The following is a 22641-nucleotide window of genomic DNA, read 5'->3' on the forward strand; positions in this document are numbered from 1 at the left end:
TGGCCAACGGCCTTAATCAGAGAGCCCTGCATATTATTTTAATAGTCAACTACAAGCACAATGCATGATTTCCAAGAGTAATTTCTATTTCTTTTTAGGGAATAACAAACTGTGTTCCGTGCGAGTGAAAATGCGTTTGTCATTATTTTCTCTAAAACAAATAATACAGCCTGCGAACGTAGACGTATTTCCGTAAGAGCTAAGTAAGAGCTAAGCTGTGATTGGCTTATAATTTCCTACGTCACAGAGAATCGTTTTGCGGCTCAGGGACGTCGTAGACGTTACTTTTCGGGTAGCGCGAGCGTTCGCGGGCTATGTTAAATGAGACAATTCTCCGGAATCAAGGTCTCTATTAACAGACAAAATGAAACATGGCAGGAATCTCTTGTTATGCGGATTTCCATACTCCATTCCAGACTAAATGGACCGTTATTAAAATAACTCTAATCCAGACCAAAAAAACACCCCGTAGGCTTTCATTGCCTGTCCGTCAACTCAAAAGTTACTATGAACCTTGACAACACTTTACAGTTTAAACTTAAATCAAGTTCCAGATTACAATATCAGTGAAATACTAAATACTAATAATCTGAGGGAAGCTTAAAACAGAATATAAGATTCCATAAAAAATAAGTCGCCACCTGCGATGTCTCTCAACTCAAAAGTTACTATGAACCTCGACAAAACAATAAACTAACCTCTAGTGTTAACTGTTCTAGGTTAAGCAGTTGCTTTCCCTTTGGGTTCTCCAACAGTACCGTGGCTTCATAGCCCTTGGCGCCTTGGGCTGGGTCCACTCCGCAGAGCTTGACATTTACAAACCGACAAACAGGGGTGGTGACGGGCTGTTTTTCAGAGGGAAGGGGAGACTTGTCATGGGTCATGACACCATTTACCTACGGAAAAAGATGTTTTAAAATTACCCTACATCGATCTTAAACTGTACAATGATTCGCGTAACTTCCATTTTTCCCAACAAAATGCACTAGACGTTGTCTCGTGTATCAAACTTACCTTGGTGCAGAAAAATCATTGCTCGACAGGTTGAAAAAAACAGTTGCGGGAAGTGAGGTCAAGTTTTCCTTTTTGAGTTCTTTACAAAGCATTGTCGGGCACGATTAGTATCGCAACTTCTTGTGGAATGCGTTGATCATTTTACCATTTCTTCACAGTTTTAACAGTCAAAAAAGCGCATAATCCAAATTACAACGAGAATAAAGAGACAGGAGTTGAACAAAATTTTACCCGAGAACTTAAGACGCCAAAGATGATGTCCCACGCTTTTTCTTATCGGCAACCCGACAGCATGTGAAGTATCCATTCAAGTCCTTATATTCCTATTCAATGTCATGCAATGCAATGTGTTATCGAGTTTTTTGTCAAGCGCAGTTTGGTAAAACAATAATAAGCTACGTTACAACGTTACAGCTAAGGTTATCAGTCATCACGTGACCCTGTTACACGGTTTGTACTTATCAATTGGCGGCAACTTATTACATTATTTCGTTCTTTTTTACTGATTCCAAAATGAATCATAAATCTGGGCCGGTATCCAAGTCCGAGGGCGCCTAAGACAACTAGTTTCTTCACAAATGTTTCGTAAAGTAAGGAACGGTTTTTAAAATGGTACCAATAAGTTCGTACTGCCATTTAAACTGGGACTATCGCCCCTGTTAAAAAATGTACGCAGAGTAAACAAACCTGGTTATCTTCGACTGTGAACACAGAAAACGGTTTTCCAGGGGCACAATCCTCTTGAGTTCGCTTGTCTGCTTCGCTCGAGGATTTGATAGTCACATTTACCAACTGAAATACAAAACATTGTTCTGTATTGGGAAATGTAATTACCCAATAGCTGTCACCTGAATCACAATGCAGGACTCATCCAGACTAAAAAGTAAAAACCACCTGGCATAGCATTTTAAACAGCACCACAGTAAGTAATGCCCGATATCTTTCGATTCCAAGATCGCATTGAAAGATTTCATCCACAGACAACAAAGTTACAAACACCATGTCACCATGTACAACTTAATAGACAGTGCCACAATTTTTACTTAAGAGGATATTACGGTCAAATGCCTTGCTTCTGCAGATATATTAGAGAAGCTTCCTTGTCCAGAATTCATTCGATATGAAAATGCTTCCATTAGGTTAAGTTCTTGGCACAATCAATTTTTGAGAATTCTTTGTTGATAAAAGAAAGGTTTAAGCGGGCTGTGTCACGGCAGTCCAGTTCATTTTGTTTAATTTTGCCAATTACTCGCCCACACTCACTATGGAACTTAAAGTAAGCAAAGAAATTAGTAATACATGTAAATGACAAAATCAGAGATCCGAGACAAACAAACATGTCTCCTGAGCATTATTTTTGAAGTTGCAAGCAGCAGGGATCAACTTTGAAAAACTGTTAGGCTGAACAGTTTTCAAAAACCCTAATTTCAATCCGTTTCAATCTTCTTCAGTTTTGCCAGTCCGTGGCATCTGTTGTTTCTGTTATGTTATTTCAAACTTCCTTTAAAGTTTTAAGCGGTTATTTTTGTCTTTCTCTTAATTTAACGGGTATTTTGTAATTTTCTAATTTGGCTGAATTTCGTGACACAGCTCCTTTAAATAAAGAATATTTTGGGGTGGGGGAAGCGTTACGTTGTAAATTATGGAAAAACACCAAAAACAGAACTGATTCAACCAGAATGATCCCTTAACCAACTCAACACATACTTCTAAAGCTTTGCAAAGGTAAGCCCTGTTTTCTTCCAGCACTTGTCTTTCATCAAAGGGTAGAGTAGTCTCCAGGGCTGATGGACCATCAAGCTCCACACATTCCTGACAAAAATAAAATCATATAGCAACATCATATCAACTTGCCTCACCAACACTGTGGAGAAAATGAATTCAGCCGGATGACACAACATAACCCGAAGTATAAAGCAAATGCATATAATAAACGAAGAACGTTTTAAATGAAACTTGCTAAACCAGGAGGAAGACCCATTAGTCTCAACACGCAGGAATACAGCTGACGAGTTCGAGTTAACGATGTCTCAAAAATAGAAAATAAACAATTCTTATGGATGAAACTGGCATGAAACTATTAATTTTTTTGGTAGATATAATTAACAGTAAACGACAGGTTAAGGGGAAACTTGGTCACATGGTACAAATTGACGAACGGTTTGCTGTTTGCCATAAAAGGGGATTCGAATTACTCAAAAGATGAAATCGACTGTGTTAAAATACTGCTAACCAAGGTAAGATAACGTTCAACTTGACATTTCAGCTCAAAGCTTTTTTCAAGCGTTCTTTTGAAGTTCTTTATGAAGGTGGGGGTGGGGTATTATTTTGCAAATTTTAACGGGAAAATACAGAGAGAAACCGTAGTTATTGTCAATTTATGTATTAAAATATAGCAAGCATTTATTTTCGCCGCAATCACCGTACCTTGACGTGCTGTACAAATGGCATGAGCTTCTTCATGGCACTTTTGACTTCAGGTATTTCTTTCATCCGGTTCATGATGTCCCTGTTATCCGGGAAGTTCCCACCTAATTGATTGTACATATCTTTGAGAGTATTTAGTGTAGCGTGCTGCCACGGGGGATACGAACTGGCAACATAGATGATTCCGTGGGTTGGTTTGGCAGGTGGGGATGCATCTTTCTGAAGGAAAATTCGCAATAAAAAACTGCATCAAAACTCATGACAGAAATTCACCACCACAATGTGACTTTATTGTTGTCTTTTCTCTGGGGAAAATTTAGCCTGAATATGAATCAAAATTGACCAGACAATGTCTTAGAAAAGGTGCATGTCATTTGCGAGTTGCGTGCGGTTTTGTTGATGACTGGAAAAAGACCACTTGGTATTGCAGAAAGACCACTTCATGCCTCTTGTTCACGCGCGCGCGAAGAGAAATCGGAGCTCTGCTAGTTTGAAATCTGATCAGAGGATCCACGTCCAAAAAGCAGATCACAGTACAGAGCATAACCAGTACCAGTGGATTTTCAGTTCGACTGACAGCTGAACCTTCTTGACGACATTAATGAATCAAAAAACTTCCTGAAAAATAGTTCACCAACTTCGTTCCCAGGGTTCTCACCTACCCATCCCTGGGGAGTGACGGGTCGGAGAGAACCCTGGGAACCAGGTTGATAGTTTACAATGCTCACTCTTGTCACGTGTTAGCGTTGCGTGACCTTCCTTGAGGGGTCGCCAGTAAGGGTTTATTAGAGCTTTGATTGGTGGTATGACTGTATAATTGACAGTGTTTACCTTCTTTCCTTTGGGGTTCATCATAGCTTTGATTCTAACACGAAAATCGTGCGCACGAGCGGCCAAGTAATCAGCTGACTTCAATAACGGCTGATCAATCTTGCCTGCTACCGGCCACGACGCGTCCATGATACTTCCGCTCTAAAACAAACAGCAACGTACGTTAAAAGCGTTTGTCATCTGAGCTGCAACTCTTGGAATCTTCCCTATACCTCCTTCAGTAAGCCATGCGAAGAACACCATTTAAAAATTCACATTTTCTTACTTAATAGTCCGTGAAGTGTTAGCCTGTTCCAGGCGTTCAGATTGTGGGGAGCGAGTTAAATCGTACACGGGCAAAACGAGGGGAAAAAGAGAGAGGTACTGGGTCTCCCCTTGTTTTTTGTGTCCTCAATTTTTCGCCCGCTGAACACTATCTGAACGCCTGGAACAGGCTAGTGAAGTGTTACTGCGTTTCCTATTCAAGTAGCGTACAATCTGTTTTACGTCCATATCTGTTTGCTCATGTCCACCAACTGTTTTTAACAAAAAGAAATCACTGGTTCCAACTGTCAGTTCAAAGGATTCCTAGGAAGTATACAAGAAGACAAATTATATGACGTACCTTTCCGATAAGCTCCCAAAGGTGTTCAGCGAGGTGAGGACAGATTGGGCAAAGCAACAGAGTTTGTACCTAAAATTACAATAACAAGGATCTCATTGCATTGGAAGGGAATAAACTAAACATCATGATGGATCGCTGTGATCATGGACGATAAATATTAAGCCCTTGTTAGTATTGCATCTATCAAGGTTTTGCCCGAGGTTGGTTCCTGATAATACAATGACTAGGGTCCTACCAAACTTCCCGCTTTCTATCAGGTGTGTATCATCCCTTCAGAGCTCTTCAGGTGACAGGCTGAAATGCGATTATTATATGCAACCAATCCGGCGAGATCAACCAGAAGGGAACAAGGAAAAACTTTAGAGTTACTGCTAGATACAGTCCTCAAAAAGGAATAGGGAGCCCAATTCTGTTAAAACGTCTTCGACTATTTGTCGAAACAACGTATACCTAGGTATGACGCTGCGCTAATATACCAATGAAAGCATGCACCTGGTCGTCCTCGTAGAAAAAAAAAAAGGTATGCATGCGCCTACAAACGTTCTTTTACCGAAATTTAGGGAGAAAACAGGTTAGGAAATCAACACAAGACAACGTGCGAAATCAGATGTCGAAGCCATTTACTGAAGGACTCTTTACAACTTCCCCTCAGTCACTGGAGTACTCTTGAGCAACCTATGCCAAGTCCACAAACTTTTGGCCTCGACAGCAATTCCTGAATGTTATTTCAACACGAAAAGTATTCGAAGTGTACCTCCAATTTCCCGAGAGTATTTAGGAAATACGGTCTCCCTCGTTGAATGTGAGTGGCTGAGACAAGTGCAAGATTGATAATTTCTCACAAGACTGCAGGGGACCTTACCTCAATGAATCTAAAGACAAGCTCCTTATGCATGCCCGACATACAGCCCTCCCTGTATCGGTCCCTGGCGGCCTGTAGTTCGTAGAAGCCTGTCTTTAGCGCCTCTCGGTACATCATGCTCTTATAGTTGCTGTCTGTCTCTTCGATTGCTTTGTTAATGGAACTGCAGAGATAACACAGAAAGGCTCAAGTCTTTAAACAGACAATAAAGACACTAAGATCAATAGCTTAAAAGGAGTTAAATCACCCTGAAGCACTCTACAACAAACAGAAAGAACTGTTCAATGAACTGTAACATTAATATCCACTTGATCGTTTGTCCTAGTATGAAAATGGTTTGGGCCCTCAACAAGGAAGAGAAAAATCTCCGGTGAAGGTTTCCTATGGTTCTACGGTACTTTAGGATAAACACTGTCGTTTTCTGGTACAAAATAAGCTCAGCTCAGATAACCCGGGAAAATAAATAGACAGTAATGAAAAAAAAAGCTAACAAACTCAGTTAAGTGAGGTTCCCGAGGACTGGAAGTGGTTAACAATTACTATAGGATTTAATGGAGCCGAAACTAATTTTGGAATTGCACACATTTTAGGCATCCTACTGATGAACAGTTGTGACTTATAGATACATAGATTTCCAGCAACAACAACATTTTGCCACCTACCCTCTTTGAATAAAGATTCAAAATGACCGGCGATTTTATTGTATTAAATGTGTTGTCCTTTCCAATCGCCTTACATAGTAATATAGAAAAGAGATACTCAGCTATGACGACATGCTTCCTTACGCACCTTTCAAACACACGATCATCAAAACAGTCTGTTGTTCCAGTGCGAAGAGTGTCTTTGGAAGAAAGCATCTCCTTGTTTTTGACAAAAGTGGTACAAGTTAGGTCAAATGTAAAAGATAACGAAAGTGAATGCGTTGCGTCGCGCAGTAAACGTGAAACGTGAACGATCAATCAATCAATCAATCAATCAAAAACTTTATCAAAGTGTCAAACTAGCTAGCCTAGGGTAATACCCCTCTACTAATTGGGGACACGAAGCTTGGTTAAAATTTATCGGGTCGATCATCCTATCTACAGGAAAGGCCATTTAAAATGAACGCGAGCAGGCGACTTAGATCCTCCTGAAAGGTTGTCGCCAAGCATTCCCGAAAAAGACTGGACCTGATTATGATGATGATGACGATTACGATAAGGGGACATTGATAATGACGCGAACGGTAACTGTGGTACCTGATCATTTGGTGCTACAAGTTCTAAATCCGAAGGTCCCTTCGCAAAGTCGCAATGCTGAAGTAAAAACCCCCTGAGTGAAAACGAAAAATAGTGTATTCAACCGAGGGCCTTTATAATTCTAACCTTTGTCCACTCAAGGAAGGTGAAAAGACGCAGAATTCCAGCATCAGCCATCTTTTCAACAAAGTTGGCGTCTTCCATGGTGTCACCAGCATCGGCTAGGGCTAAACGCATACCTAACAGAACCAAAAAAAAAAGAAATTACAAAAACAATAACTTCTGACTAACATTCCACAAATTCACTGTGAAAACTAGCAAGAAAATGCTGCTGGACCTTGTTAAAAACAATTACTGATGGCCTAAACTTCCCACTAATAAACAAGCAGAGGTTTCTTGCTCACTGCACCCGTTTTTCCTCGCTTCAAAACGGCTTCATTCTCTTCTTGATTGGTTCGCTGCATTGTCTTTTCTTGCTTGTGACTGGCCAGAGAATCGCTTAAAAATCACTTAAAAGTGCTCATTCTTTCAAGAACTATTAACTTACCATCAGCGGAGAACTTGTCAATTGCTTGTCGGAGGGTGAGGAAATTCCCCGTCGATTTCGACATCTAAAATAACAGAACAAACCTTATACTCAGCAACTGAAAATGCATTCTCCACAAGACCACTCTTGTGCTTCCCCCCACAGTTCATCACACAAACTCACGCGTTTTACATAAATGCGTTACCACTGTTCATAAAAAAAAAATTGCAATCATTTTTTAAGGACTTTTCACCGACCACCTACCAGGAATGTAGTGTCACAGATTGTACAAAAATGTATGCACATTCCCAGTCCATTCTAACGGGAATTTAAGGCTTGAACTATTTGCTCCACCAACATTTTTCAGTTCACTTGTATTAACTTGATGTAAATCACCTTTAACTTGTCTGAGCTATGATTTATATTCGGCTAGGGCAACCAAAAAGCATTGAAAAACACTTTCCAGGCCCCTTCATTAAAAGTCGAAGAAAAGGAATTTCCGGCGTTTCAGTGGATACGAATTATCCGGAAATGAAATATTTCTCCGGCACGAGAGCAGTGCGGACTGGGGCAGTTGAAGTGCAGTATGGGTATAATGTATTGTTATTTCTGCGGTGCTCGGCCGAAACAGCCAAAATAAACCTAATGGTTTTTCTATTCATGTTGTACTGCGTAGTGGAGCCGAAATAATTTGAGGACTTTTCATTAGAAATTTAAGGACTTTTCAAGACAGTGCGAACCTTGATTACACTCTTTTTTTTTTATAAGAATATTGTTTTTCCGGCCCAGGCTGAATATTCCTATTTTTCTGCCGATTTTAGGCTGAAAATATTTTTGTATTATTCTTACATTATAGCTTATGACATTTCCATTTTAGAATTAACTGGGGTATCAATTACAAGTGTTTGGTATCTAGATCTGTGCTGAATACTGTACATATGTATTACATGTACCGTTCATCGAACTGTTATCAGGTTATTAACGTTGAACATTTTGCTATAGCTAGTGCAGGTTTTTTTCGTTTTGTTGGCTAGTTTCGCCGTTTAGAGAAAGGAATAATTTTATACGGTTAAGTTAAAAACATAAAATTGTATTCTATTTACAGATGTTTCAACACCCAAAATTATATCTATCCTTTTCAAAATCTCACTCAGCCTCGGCTTTATTCTTAAACTATTCTTAAAATTTCGCAAATTTCAGCCTCGATATTCTTATAAAATATATTCTTATAAAAAAAAAAGAGTGTACCACAAGTTATTCTACTACATGAGAAATTTCTGTAATTTGATTGGCTTAGAGCAGTGGTATTTCAGCTTAATTTGAAATACCTACATGTGAAGATTACAAACCTCTTGCGGGTAGTAGTATAAACAAATAATAGCATGATTTGTACGTGATATTTGGCATAAATAACACTCGTGATATTTCAAAATTGTCTCAAATTTCACTCGCCACGTATAACAATTTTGAAATATCACTCGTGGTATTTACGCCAAATATCACTACTAATCATGCTATTACCTATACTAATAGTACTGTAGTACCATGTAAACTATTTGGGTGTCAGAAGAATAAATTGCTGGCGAGACTTATGCGACCCAACACACTATTCTCTACAATAGCGGGAAAAAGCCAAAATTTGTCGGATGTAAGATCAGATACATGCGCAGTGAGTGGATTGCTTTTCTTATTATCCGGGGTATTCACTCCAGTGCGATGACATCACGTAAAACGCACGTGGAGGAGATCGAGAGATTTCGAGTAAATTTCCAGAGTGCAAGCAGATTATAAATGAGGTGAGCGTTTAGTGATTGCTTTTTTTATTTTTTAGATGTCTTTATTTGCTTGTGGAAGTATTCATCAAGGTCTCGATCCAGAGCGTTTTAGGAAGATGAGATGTGTCATGATGTGTTTGGCTGCTCCATTTGCCGATTCGCGAACAAGTTGAGGTGCGAAGATATCGAGCAAATCCTCCTTCATGGAGATAGTTTTTTCTCTGTGCACTCAGTAGAAGTGATGTGCCAGGCAAAAATTCTTCTGTTCGGAGCAAACTGCCCACTCTAGCTTGCTGGTCTCGGGAGAAAAGAGAGAAAAGGTGCGAAGCAAACGCAAACCAGCTTTGCGTCTAAAGCGACTTGTAACCACATGCAATTAATAATCCAATCATCAAAGTATTCTTCGCCCGTTGAGGCGTTAAATTTGATCGTTGTGTCAAAATCTCTGCCCCGTTGAGGTAAATGATTCAGGTGATAATTTGACCACGAGTAACATTGGTCCTTTGAGGCGAAAGACAAGACTGGAACCATATGGATTCAACATGTGTATCGCTCTTTGAAGCTAATCCTTGGCTAACCATTCAACTGTAAAATTATTTGACTGTCGCTTTGGCAAGCGCCTGCTACGCAGGCTACCGTCGGGTCCAATTGTTTTTAAACCTTTAAGGGCCTGTTTGCATGGAGGTGGGGGACCCCAGGTAGGTGAGGTAACCCACTCGGGTGGGGTAACCCTCCTGTCCATACAATCTCTCACATGGTTACCCCACCTATCATGTAAACGTGATCAAATTAAAATAAGAGATTATATGGTCTTATATGGACAGGCGGCTTACCCCACCTAACTGGGGTTCCCCACCTCCATGTAAACAGCACTTACTTTCAAATTGGAACTCCTAGAATGTACTTTTTTTTCCAAAGAAGGCTCAATGAATCAAGGGCAGAAAACGAGTATCGACCACAAACGTGACAGTGTAATAATTCCCACAATATGATACAAAAACAACTAAACTCCACAAACCGAAAACGTTTTGATCCTAAAGTGCGCGATCTAAGGCCCGGTTCAAACGCCGAACTTTTCATGAACTGAACCTAATTCGAATTAAGGTCGAACCAAATTATTTAGACAGGCTGAATTGATTCAGACGCCGTATAACTTAATTAAGGAGAAAAATGCTCATTTCGTCAAACTGCTTACAAAATGCGTCATAATAATTTATGCATTAGGAAAAGTTCGGCGTCTGAATCCAAGCTGTTCCAAAGTGGATCCAATGTGCAAATTCTCGGCCGGGCTAGGTGGGAAGAACGGCTGTGCCGCTCCAAATTGTTTCAGGCGTTCCTAACGGATTCAAACGCCCAACTTTTCATGTACTTAATTCAATGTATTACGTTCGGCTCATGAAAAGTTCGGCGTCCGAACCGGGCCTAAGCTCGTAAAATTATGTTGCCATGGTTACCTTTTCAGAGTTAAGCAGTAAGTGTCCATTAGCTCTCACACCTCGTGGCCACCTTTGGGTGATAAAAAGGAGAAATGTCTTGTGTTTATGAAATATATGATGAAGTCAACGATGAATAATGCTTGTTGAAACAAGTAATTTTAAATAAACACTCCTAAATTCGTCAAACAACAGACGAATGAATGAAAAAGTTACATCGAATGAATGAAAAAGTTACATATGTGGCACCCGTTTTAATTCCCGACGACTTCAACGTCAAAGACGCTTCTAAACAGCTTCAGTGTTTCATCGTACGAACTTCACCGGCCACTATGCCGTATTTTGCGTCCTACTTATATATTTTAGTGGGTTCCTCTCAACTAATCTTAAACTGGAAAATATAAAAGACCATAACTTTCCGCACGCTAACTGCACCGCAGGTATTCAAGTCATGTTTTTTGATTTGTTGTTGCCCAGCTATGTCGATAAAATGGCTGCCGAAGATCGGAAGAAACAAGAAAACTTCAACTAGACGACTCAAGAGTACTAAACATAAGTTTGAATGAACGCTTGTTTTCGTCGAGTAAAATCCGCTCATCTCCAGCAATTTAATGCCGAACTTAATTTCATAATTCTCACTTAATTCTTCGAACTGCGAAGACAAAGCCGCATTTGATAAATGGAGGCTAAACGTTTTTTTCCTAAAAGAAAAAGACTTTTGTTACCCTACGGAGGCATTGGCTGTCCTTCCTCTCAATACTTTTCGGCATGGAGGAGCGACAGCCGGAAGTACGTGCGCGTTTGCAAACAGAAGTTAGCTGATTCATTTGTATTTAAGACTCACTTGTCTTTCTCATTTGGCCAGACAGCACAGTGATTGTAGAGGAAGTAGGTCAAGTGATTGGGTACCAGGTCTTTCCCAGATACACGCAGGTCAACTGGGTACCAATACTGGAACTCTTGTCGTAATTTGCTAGAGAAAAAAAGCATGATCAATATGATCAGAGCAAAAGCATACAAAATGAACAACAACAACAGGTGTACAATGTAGCTTTCGGAAATTTCACCCTGACCTTAACCATTTCTAACTGAGCCTGCTCCTAAAAGGTTCGTCAAATAAGGACAAAAAATAACGCAATGAAAATTAATGAGAGTTCTCTGCTTTGCCAACAATTCATTCCAAACTCTTAAGCGTTATTGAAGACTTCTGCACGCAAAAATCAATCCGGCCTTTTTTACGATTTTAATAAACGAGCCTCAGTGTACACAATCAACATAAACAGACATACTGCAGGCGAGGAAAAAGACGCGTAACGGGGACAGTGATCACCATTTTCAGACCAGATCGTCTCAGCTGCTAAGCTTAAAAAAAAAACAGAAAAACAAAAAACAAACAGAAAAGTGACAGTTTGGTGCGGGTAAGTCGACAAAGGCTGCAAGTTCCATTCTATTCGACTGAAATAAATTCCACGTCTGAAACTAAGGCCCGTTTCAAAAGTGGTGCTACTGCCGTGCCGAACTAAACTGACCGAATTAAATTCGACTTTAGAACGGCAGTAGCTCGACTTGGTTTCAAACGCCGCGCTACTGCCGTGCTGAACTCAATTCATAAATTATGAATACATTAGAATACATTTAAAAGTTTGCGAAATCGTTCTTTTTTTTGGTTTGTTTTGTTTTCGGCAAGAGCCTTTGTATTCGACTGAATTGAATTCGACGTCTGCAACTAAGTCGTGCTAGTGTCGTGCTGCAGTCGAGCTACAGTCAAGCCAGCTTAGCACGGCAGTAGCACGACGTTTGAAACAGGCCTAAGAAGTTATAAAGTGAAACTTAGCATCGGATGTCAACATTTGTTAGAAATAGGAAGTTTGCGATGTTTCGATAACACTGCGATAAAACTGACAGAACTTGAAACACTTAAAAATACGCCATACAGACTTTTCGTGTCGCCTTAAAATTCAATTACAAAACTAAAATCATACTCGGCTTTTCTAATACAGCAATTTTAATCTGATGTTAATTCTTATGAAACGAAAGGGCAACCATGACCTTAAAGCATACACTTTATCGACGTTAAAAGAGGCATTTTTTCGTTAAACTAATATGATGTATCAACGAACAGTGAGCAGGGACACACCTTCATTTGCAATAAAACAGCAATTTCACAATGTTTTTTTTTTTCGTTAACTTATCATTTGCATTCGTCAATAAGATCTCTGCAAGTATTCAAAAACGATGATTCAACCAAAATTATTTTGTAAGAGCGTTAAATTGCCTGGATGTTAGACCCAAAGTAAGATTAAGTTTCTTTCCACTGGAAGGAGTCAAAGTTCCAAGAATGCCACTGCAAAAACCGGTCTGTAGAAATTACAAGTTTTTGGTCTACTCGCACCGGTAGGACACAAATCCGAAATTAAGGTGTCAGCATGGTGTGGCCGAGCAACGTTGTGCAAGAGACGTGGACAAAGAAATCCTAATGGCAAGCCCCAAGCCTTTTTATTTATTCTCCAAAGAACAAAAACGCACAAGAAAACTAAAGAAGAGCATTTGCAGAGTTCTCTTGGAACTTCTTAGTCTCTTATCAAAATTCTAGTACATTTAATTTTTCACTAGGCATGGGGAATTTCAGTAAACCTTTTTTTTTTTTTCAAAAAAACTGCGATTTCATTACGAAGATTTTAATCTAAAGGTGTGAGATATTAAGGCGAGGAGTATAACAATAAATATTTGTAAAACCGCCAAGAAATCTACTATATTATTCTTTCAAAGACAGCTGTTTTTTCCTTTTGGTACATAGATGTACTCGCAGATTTTCATTAACCTTTTGCACGAGATAATCTAAACTTAAAAAAGGCCATGCATATAGTTGTCAGCGACTTATTGTGCATCACACGACTTCCACGCTAAAGCGTAAATTAATCTTAACATTATTTCCCAACACAACACAAAAAGCAATTTCATAAAATAACCGTAAGAGTCCTTGAAGAAAAAAAAATTTCCATAACAATACTACTCACATCCTTAAGCAAATATCATAAACCAGGGGCACCCAACGGCAATTTTCGGGAAAATATCTGCTCGGAAGACGATTTGAGATCTAGAATTTTCGGAGCATTTGTTGTAAAATTTCTTGCTTGCCTGCCTCTCCTAGGATTTTCGAAGATCTACAAAATGGTATAATTACCTATTTTCAACGGATTTTGACCCTAAAAAAGGCCACCTAGAATTTTCGGGAGCCTTTTCCTGACTGAAATTTTCGAGAAGGTAAGTTTTTATCCCTATAATTTTCGGATCACTAGACTTTCAGCTAGGAAATCCGAACAGATGAAAAGTTTTTAGGGGATAAAAATATGCCTATATGTACCGTTTGAATACTAAAATACGTTCAACAATGCTATGTTAAGTGGTTTTGAACTATATCCTCGTTGGGTGCCCCTGATAAACTTTTTCACATCATAAAACGAGTACGGAGAAGACTTGAGTTAATACATGAAATTTTATTGTAGTTATGGAAACATTCACTGTCCATACAATTTTCTTGTTTCCTGTTGGTAAGTACCTCATCTATCCGACTTCCCTGTAGTTTTTGCTTTTCATTGGTTCGGATGTATATCTTTCATGCGGAGACGCTACTGAAGCGTTTTTGAACGCATTGTTTTGTTCATATAATCCTTCTTGCTTCAATCTGTTATAAAATCCATTGGCCTTTCTCTTACCAGAGCGCTATTGTCTCCTAACATAAAGGAAACATTGAAATAAACTAAGGGGATTTCCGAAAACACAGCCCAACTTGTAAACTATGTAAAACAGCTCGATTGTCAATTGACAAAACAAAACGAGATGAGGAAGGAAGACACAAGGGCTTCCCAACAATTGCTTTCGTTTCAACTTGGACTTGATCTTAGCACGATAACACGACAATCCACTCAAAATGCTTCCCACGACAGAAGAGGGTCACGCTGTTTTCAAACTAAGTTGTGCTTAATGATAAGGGCGCTAACCAAGCAATGAATATGCTGTTTTGGTCATGACGTAGTCCCACCACAGGCATTGAAAGAGGATGTTACAGAACTGGGAACATATCCCGCTACAGTTAAATAAGAATAAGATTAAAAAAAATACAAATGATGAATTACAAACATTTATAAGAACTGCAAAAAATGATGGCAAAAATTTTAAGATTGAGATTGGTGTTTTCGTAAGACACAGCAAGCCAAATGATTCATGTTTCCAGGCACTTTGTGGTAATCTGTTAATCTAATAACACCCAAGAGAACAATATACAGACCTTGACAAATCTCACGTACACATTATCCAAGCATTTAATAAACCAAGAAACTGAAAAACTTAACATTACAGGGTAATATGGAAGTCACGGAGTAATAGAAATTATAAATTCAGTTTCGCAGATACAACAAACTTCCCGATCTAAAGAACCTCCTGAATTAACGAGCCAAGAATATACAACATAAGCGAACCTTTCGATATAACGCGGAATCCCCCGGTAAAGCCAACCTCCTGATGTAACGAACGAGGCAACGAACCTATAAAAAACGTATCTCGTTATAATAATAACGAACCTCCCGATAACGAACCGCGAACCGTCCGCTATAACGAAACTCCCGAAATAATGAACCTACAAGAAATAATGAACCTACAAGAAATAAGAAATCTTGTGATCATAATATAACAAGCTCCCGATAACGAACGAACCTTCCAATATAACGAACCTCCCGAGAAATAACGAATTTAGTGATAACAATATGGTCCCGAATATAACGAACTTTGTGATAATTATATAACGACCCACACCATATAACGAACCTCGTGAAAGACTGAGAAATTATTAAAATTAACCAGGCTGTTCAGTTTATAGTATATTTGCAAGAGCGTTTTTTGCCCTTTACGAGGTGCTGGAATAATAATATAACGGTTTACAATGTGAAAAGATGGATAGCATTATGAGGCGACGAAAACGGATAATGAAATTTTTAAAAAAAATCGCACCAGTTTATATACTTAATACCAATGGAAAATACATGATGAAACAACAATAACAACAACGAAAAAAATTTTATAGACTTTTTCTCTACATTTACCGTCTCATCACAGCTCACTTTCTGCTTAACTTATTCTCTAACAACAAGCCATTTTTAAAACTTTGTAATTTCAATTCAATTTTTGGTATAAGAGGATGCTGGTGGTAAATAAAGTTTGTCGTTCGACTTTCACACTAATTAACAACACGATGCAAAATGTTGAACAGAACATGCGCGCAAGATATCTTTACCAGGAAACCGGGTGAGAGAGACAGTTTCTTTTTAGTTTTAATCTAGGCTTTGAAATATGATACAAAGTTAGCATTTGTACTTTTAATAACGAAGTGCTATGCACAGTGCGTAGAAAACAACCCATCTGCAATATGTCACTGCTCTTAAATGCAGAGAAAATTCTCTTTTGTGACACGAAGTCTTAGAGATCAACCAGTACACTTTCACTACTGCTGGCGCTGCCTAGCAGCTGTTTCAGACAGGAGCCGATTACAGTAATCGGCTCCTGTTTCAGACAAATCACAAGCGTGGAACTGCTCGTTCGTATCGCTCGCTCGTATCCTATCAATAGCTGTATGGTGTATGTATTATGAAGGCAACAGAGAACTAAACAAAAAACCGCGTAAAACAAAACGTAAAATACAGTGGAACCCCGTTAATACGGTTACCAATGGGCCAAAAAAATTTGGCCGTATTAACGGGGTGGGGTGGCCGTATTAACGAGGGTTTTTTTTTAACAAGAAACAATTTCTTAATGCAGCACAACACTAAGCGACATAATGACTAACAATTTCCGCACGGAACGGAACGCGTTCGACACGAAAAGGAATAGCTCATCTTTTCCAATCTTGCGCCCATATTACTTAGAGGAGCCTGGTACGCAGGTTAGTTGTGTTAAAACAACAAGTTCATTTGTACATATCTCGAAATATATTGTCACAGTAATCCCTAAAAATAGTTGACGTTCAAATCCGAAAACTGTTGCGCTACGGGTCTCAAATAACAAATGAATTACTTTTGTTTCAAAATGTCTTTTTTGATGTATTCGAGTGATTACAAACCAAAATACCTACAAAAGGTTAGTGTGTCGATAAAATTCCAAATAACATTGGTTGATCAGAACAACTTTGTGGTACATTTCTAAATAGTGTTTTGGTGCTGCAAAGATGCATGATCTTATCTCATCTGTAAGTATTTAGATTTTTTTTCATGAGTAAGGACGGATTACCACTGTCGCGTAATTTTTTTTAGAGGAACTAATGTATGAAAGGTCTCGCGTGAATGTAAGAGTTGAACTGACCGCGCCAAAACTTAAACGTTTGCGCGCGACCTTTCATACATTTTCTCTATTTTATTTATGCACGTTAATTTTACGCCCTTACGCACGTTAAAATTACGCGACAGTGGAAATCCACCTCACGACTATTAACATTAACGTAAGACATTTCCCGAAATGTAGTGTTTATTTTGCAATGATGAATCGTTTTGGACTGGATAGTTTTAATAATTACGTCAAGATTCTACCCATTTGATATAGTAACCTCTCAAACAAAACCAAATCCCTAATAATTACAGCTATTAGTTCACGATAATTCAAAAGCTTTTAAATGACGATCGCGCAGCAAGGCACGGCAAGACAGCTCTAAATTGCTACTTCCACTGGCTTATTAAACAGCTTTAGGCTCAAGAGCGCGCTTACGGATGTTCAATTTGCAACACATTTGCCCGTACTTATCTCGACAGGTTCTTATCAGCTGCTACTAAAGAGCTAACGACAGAAAACAATTCTACCGACAAAACTGAATTTTAATCGAAGCAAAGCGAATTTACGACCTGTAAAATCTATTGTTTATCATTCTACATTTAACTGATAACATCTTCCGCGTAATCGATTTTCTTTGGCGCATGTACATTTCATACTTATTTTTTACAATTCTTTTTGAGAAATGCGCGTGTCGTTATTTCGTCCGCTAAAATCTGTTCAGTATGGTATCTGAAATCTGAAGCATCGCGTCTTTCACTTTGGCCACAGAGACTAATTCATTAAAAAGGTTAGTGAACCAATGTGGACATATCAACAAGAAATGAGCTACTAAAGCAGATTAGATGATCGGAGAAAACATGGAAAGGAAATGAATGCAGTACATTATATAGGATACTCTTCAGGGAATTTCGGCGCGAAGGTCAACTGCTAAAACCCAATTAACGGGAATAAAATGCAACGCCAAATGCAATTGACTTCTCTTAAAACAAGAGGAGGATAATGCGGCGAAAGAAGGACAAAATGTTATCGTATATTGGACTTGACGTAAAGTAAGTGAAAAGTACTTACTTCATCGTTAATAGCGAAAGCCAAGGCCAACTGGGACATACTCGTAATACACCTTACTTATGCAAGTCTAATTACGACTTAATACAACACATGAAGACTAGGATTAAATTACTGAAGAAGCCTTTTGTGGCGAAAACGAGCATTTGTTTGCTGTGTACGCGATTTCGATCACGAAAGCACCAAAAACAACTGTTAGGAAATAGAAGTTGATATTTGGAACTCAACACATTATGGCTTTTACTACCCAACATGATGAGACAATGTCAAAGAAGCAATCAACCTGTCAAGAAAAAATAGCCAGGGGCTCTTTTCCGACAATAATTATGACAAAAACCTCTCTACTTCGTATCAGTTACAGATAGACGCCTATAACACACGCAATGACCAATTCAATCTTGTTGAGGAAGTCATATATATAACGCTACTAGTACTGCAGCTTAACATACGCCTCAACAGAGAAATCCGAGTCGTGTAACCGAACAAGCTGTAGCGTAAGAAAGACACACATTTTTCACTCTGTGTTACCTTTTTCCCGGAATTTTTTAAAATTGTTTTCATTTAGTTTGTAATGATTTCTCTTCACAGCGAGACACCGGGGAGACATCACTGTCATCTCTTCAGGAAACAACATCGGGTGAACTCAAAAAAGAACAATTTGCATTGAAAAGCTTCTAGCGACTTCATGCTTTGGGCTGCAAGACGCTCTTAAAGATGTTATCACTATCGGATCGGCGTTTATCTTAGAAAGCGCAAACAACATCAGCTGGCAGCAAACTGGGTGTCAGTCAACCTTTTTTTTTCACGTCAACTGAAATCGTACTCATGGGAAACAGGACAAAATTGATGGGAGAGCAAGACTTCACTGCCGATGAAGGCTCGTTCGGAAGCGGTGAACTTTCGAGAGACGAAATAGACATGGAAGAATTCAGCTTGGAATTCGACATATTTCCAGTCGTACTGGCGTGCTTCATCGTCATCTTAAACGTAATGGTCATTGTAATGTTTATTCGCAACCGCTCTCTTAGAACTGTCACTAACTCGTTTCTTGTCAGTCTAGCTGTAAGTGACTTATTGGCAGGTCTAGTTGGCATTCCGCTCGCCATCACTTGTACCATCTTCGGAGACAACAACGTTTGTCCGCCTTCTGTATTAATATGGCGATTTATCTCAGTGTCCACAGTTCTACATATTGTCCTTGTCTCTGTGGATCGCTACATTGCTATAAGACACGCCATAAGATACCACTGCATCATGACACGAAAAGTGTTCTTTGTGCTCACAACCCTGGCGTGGATCTCGGCCACATTTGTGACCCTTATTCAACTATCATGGCGGCAAAATGCTCGCATGAACGAAGATGACACAGATGAGGTAAATAAAGCGCAGATAGCATACGACCTGACAGTTGTTGTTATATTTTTCGCGGTTCCCCTCCTTGTAATGGTCTTCACCTATGCGCACATTTTTATAACAGTCCGGTACCACGAGCGGCAGATAAGAAGATATCACAGTCCCTCAGATCCTGAGTTGACGCCTGCGCAAAATAGCGCTCAGCGCAAAACAGCCATCATCTTTTTAGCGATGTTGATCGTGTTCGTTGTATGCTGGCTTCCATATTTTATCTTGAGCCTCCAAGAGCAGCTAGCACATGCAGCCGACTTGCCTGCTTGGGCATCGTATGTCTTCTATCACTACACTCGCTTCTTTACATCTCTGTCCAACCCACTGTTATACGTCTTTGGAAAAAAGGATTTCAGGGAAGCTCTGAATCACGCACTTTGTAAGAAACACAAATCAAGAACTGAAAGTCGAACAAGCATGACTATGACGGCTTTATATACTGTAGAAAAAACAAGCGCCGATACTCATGGATCCGAACTTAAACTATACCAAGAGTAAGCGAAAGCCATTTGAAGTTACGTTGGTAAATATTTTACTATTTTCTTTTGACTTTTTTTATCAAAGTGGAATTATGAGACCATTTAAGTTTCACTGCTGGTTCCTATTCATCTGGAGATTCACAGTTTAGTCGACTACATCAGATGAAAGTTCGCCCCCACATTTTCATATGGGCGCCAAGTCCCTGACATTTTTTTTGACAGCTTTTACCGTGAGAGAACCGGCAAAACTCCTTTCTGGATAGTCAGTTGTCGTTGAGTCCAGTTTTCCTACGTCGACCACAAAATATCGGACTAGACGAAAGACCTAGAAAGAAATTAAAGTTACCGCGACACTGTGATGAGGTTTTAAGTTTCGAGTACGTAAAGCCTGTACATGAAAGGAAAATGAAGGGAGTAGTGAGAATATCAGGCTGGCGGAAAATAACAAATAAAACTAATTCTGGAGCTGTTTGCAGAACAGTTATCCAAGAAATTCTGTGCAAATTGTGAAAGTCATTGTCCTATAATCTCACAAATGCAGAATTAAAAGAATTTCTAAGGTAAAATATGGGAAGCATTCTTGCAAATAATTAAATCCCTAAGTGAGAGAAGTGACATATCTTCAGAGCTTCAGAAGTAAATTAGAAAAAAAGATTTACTAGACTTGTGCCAAGTGGACAGTGATAGTTGTAACGCTAGTGAAACGTGTAATCGTTAATACCACTTAGGATATACAATGTTCATATTCCCATTATTATATCTTTTTATTAATTGGAGTAAGAATTATTTATTTGAATTATTTTGTGTACGCGTACCCGATTAGTGGAGCACTGGTGCTCGGCTAGAAGAGCTCGGTATTTTAATTGAGTTGTTGTTGTTTGTTCGTTGCAATGTTTTGTATAAACCCTACAAATAACTTTAATCTACTTCTAAGTATTCTGAAAAAAAAAAACTGACATTAAATTCTAAGTGAGGATAAGGGAACACTTTTTTAATTCCGTCGTTATTCAAAACCTGTTTGTTTTCTTTTCTTGCGAAAAAAAGGAGAAAATTTAAATGTAGATGTAACAGAAAAATAAAAAAACCTAGTGATATTTTCAACTTTATTTAAAAAGCTTTTGAAAAAAGATGTATAGTTTTGGGGTTAAAACAATGGGTAAACAGCAGGACAAACTAAACCACGAAAATTTAACGAGAATATTCAACGACAAATTAGTCGTGATGCCTGAATAAAACAGCGCGAAAGTCGAACACGCACGCGATGTGACATTTAATACTGAATACAAGCGCAGCTGGACAGGGCTTTTTCATATTGTAAAATAGTATTTTTAAAGCCCTAGGCAATTTTGCTAAGACATTGAAAGCTAAAACATTCATTTGATGATTAGGGTGATTTTATAAGGCACTTATCAAGCCGTTTTGTATCGAATCAAAATTAATTTCACTTCCCTTGTAACTGGATGCTCTTTTTAAATAATAACATAGTCACCCTTTGAGATGACTATTTCATTGCCTTTGGCACGGTTTGCCGGTCTGAGTACACACCGCAGGGACACACCTTCATTTGCAATAAAACAGCAATTTCACAATGTTTTTTTTTTTCGTTAACTTATCATTTGCATTCGTCAATAAGATCTCTGCAAGTATTCAAAAACGATGATTCAACCAAAATTATTTTGTAAGAGCGTTAAATTGCCTGGATGTTAGACCCAAAGTAAGATTAAGTTTCTTTCCACTGGAAGGAGTCAAAGTTCCAAGAATGCCACTGCAAAAACCGGTCTGTAGAAATTACAAGTTTTTGGTCTACTCGCACCGGTAGGACACAAATCCGAAATTAAGGTGTCAGCATGGTGTGGCCGAGCAACGTTGTGCAAGAGACGTGGACAAAGAAATCCTAATGGCAAGCCCCAAGCCTTTTTATTTATTCTCCAAAGAACAAAAACGCACAAGAAAACTAAAGAAGAGCATTTGCAGAGTTCTCTTGGAACTTCTTAGTCTCTTATCAAAATTCTAGTACATTTAATTTTTCACTAGGCATGGGGAATTTCAGTAAACCTTTTTTTTTTTTTCAAAAAAACTGCGATTTCATTACGAAGATTTTAATCTAAAGGTGTGAGATATTAAGGCGAGGAGTATAACAATAAATATTTGTAAAACCGCCAAGAAATCTACTATATTATTCTTTCAAAGACAGCTGTTTTTTCCTTTTGGTACATAGATGTACTCGCAGATTTTCATTAACCTTTTGCACGAGATAATCTTAACTTAAAAAAGGCCATGCATATAGTTGTCAGCGACTTATTGTGCATCACACGACTTCCACGCTAAAGCGTAAATTAATCTTAACATTATTTCCCAACACAACACAAAAAGCAATTTCATAAAATAACCGTAAGAGTCCTTGAAGAAAAAAAAATTTCCATAACAATACTACTCACATCCTTAAGCAAACATCATAAACTTTTTCACATCATAAAACGAGTACGGAGAAGACTTGAGTTAATACATGAAATTTTATTGTAGTTATGGAAACATTCACTGTCCATACAATTTTCTTGTTTCCTGTTGGTAAGTACCTCATCTATCCGACTTCCTTGTAGTTTTTGCTTTTCATTGGTTCGGACGTATATCTTTCATGCGGAGACGCTACTGAAGCGTTTTTGAACGC

General features: G+C 38.7%; 2 protein-coding genes across 4 annotated transcripts in view; one reads left to right on the forward strand and one right to left on the reverse strand.

Annotated features, from left to right (window-relative positions):
* Positions 1-22641, reverse strand: part of LOC140947398 (leucine--tRNA ligase, cytoplasmic-like) — a 69752-nt gene that overhangs the window by 3030 nt on the left and 44081 nt on the right. The window contains exons 23-34 of the mRNA XM_073396485.1: positions 11555-11683; positions 10732-10783; positions 7524-7587; positions 7103-7215; positions 6528-6598; positions 5739-5901; positions 4877-4945; positions 4273-4413; positions 3442-3660; positions 2722-2826; positions 1702-1806; positions 699-896 (exon numbers count right to left, since the gene is read on the reverse strand). Coding sequence (XP_073252586.1) covers positions 699-896; positions 1702-1806; positions 2722-2826; positions 3442-3660; positions 4273-4413; positions 4877-4945; positions 5739-5901; positions 6528-6598; positions 7103-7215; positions 7524-7587; positions 10732-10783; positions 11555-11683 — 1429 coding nt within the window. The remainder of the gene's footprint in view (positions 1-698; positions 897-1701; positions 1807-2721; positions 2827-3441; positions 3661-4272; positions 4414-4876; positions 4946-5738; positions 5902-6527; positions 6599-7102; positions 7216-7523; positions 7588-10731; positions 10784-11554; positions 11684-22641) is intronic.
* On the forward strand, positions 16604-20320 carry LOC140948251 (histamine H2 receptor-like). Of its 3 annotated transcripts, none has more exons than XM_073397476.1 (2): positions 16604-16948; positions 18679-20320. In XM_073397476.1, exon 2 carries the CDS (start codon positions 18916-18918, stop codon positions 19990-19992), a length of 1077 nt encoding a protein of 358 aa, XP_073253577.1. In that variant the 5' UTR covers positions 16604-16948; positions 18679-18915; the 3' UTR covers positions 19993-20320. The 3 variants fall into 3 exon arrangements, with proteins under 3 accessions (XP_073253577.1, XP_073253575.1, XP_073253576.1); XM_073397474.1 differs by lacking the exon at positions 16604-16948 and adding an exon at positions 17732-18584; XM_073397475.1 differs by lacking the exon at positions 16604-16948 and adding an exon at positions 17732-18074.

This window comes from Porites lutea, chromosome 9 (genome assembly GCF_958299795.1).
Source record: "Porites lutea chromosome 9, jaPorLute2.1, whole genome shotgun sequence".
Classification (NCBI taxonomy): domain Eukaryota; kingdom Metazoa; phylum Cnidaria; class Anthozoa; order Scleractinia; family Poritidae; genus Porites; species Porites lutea.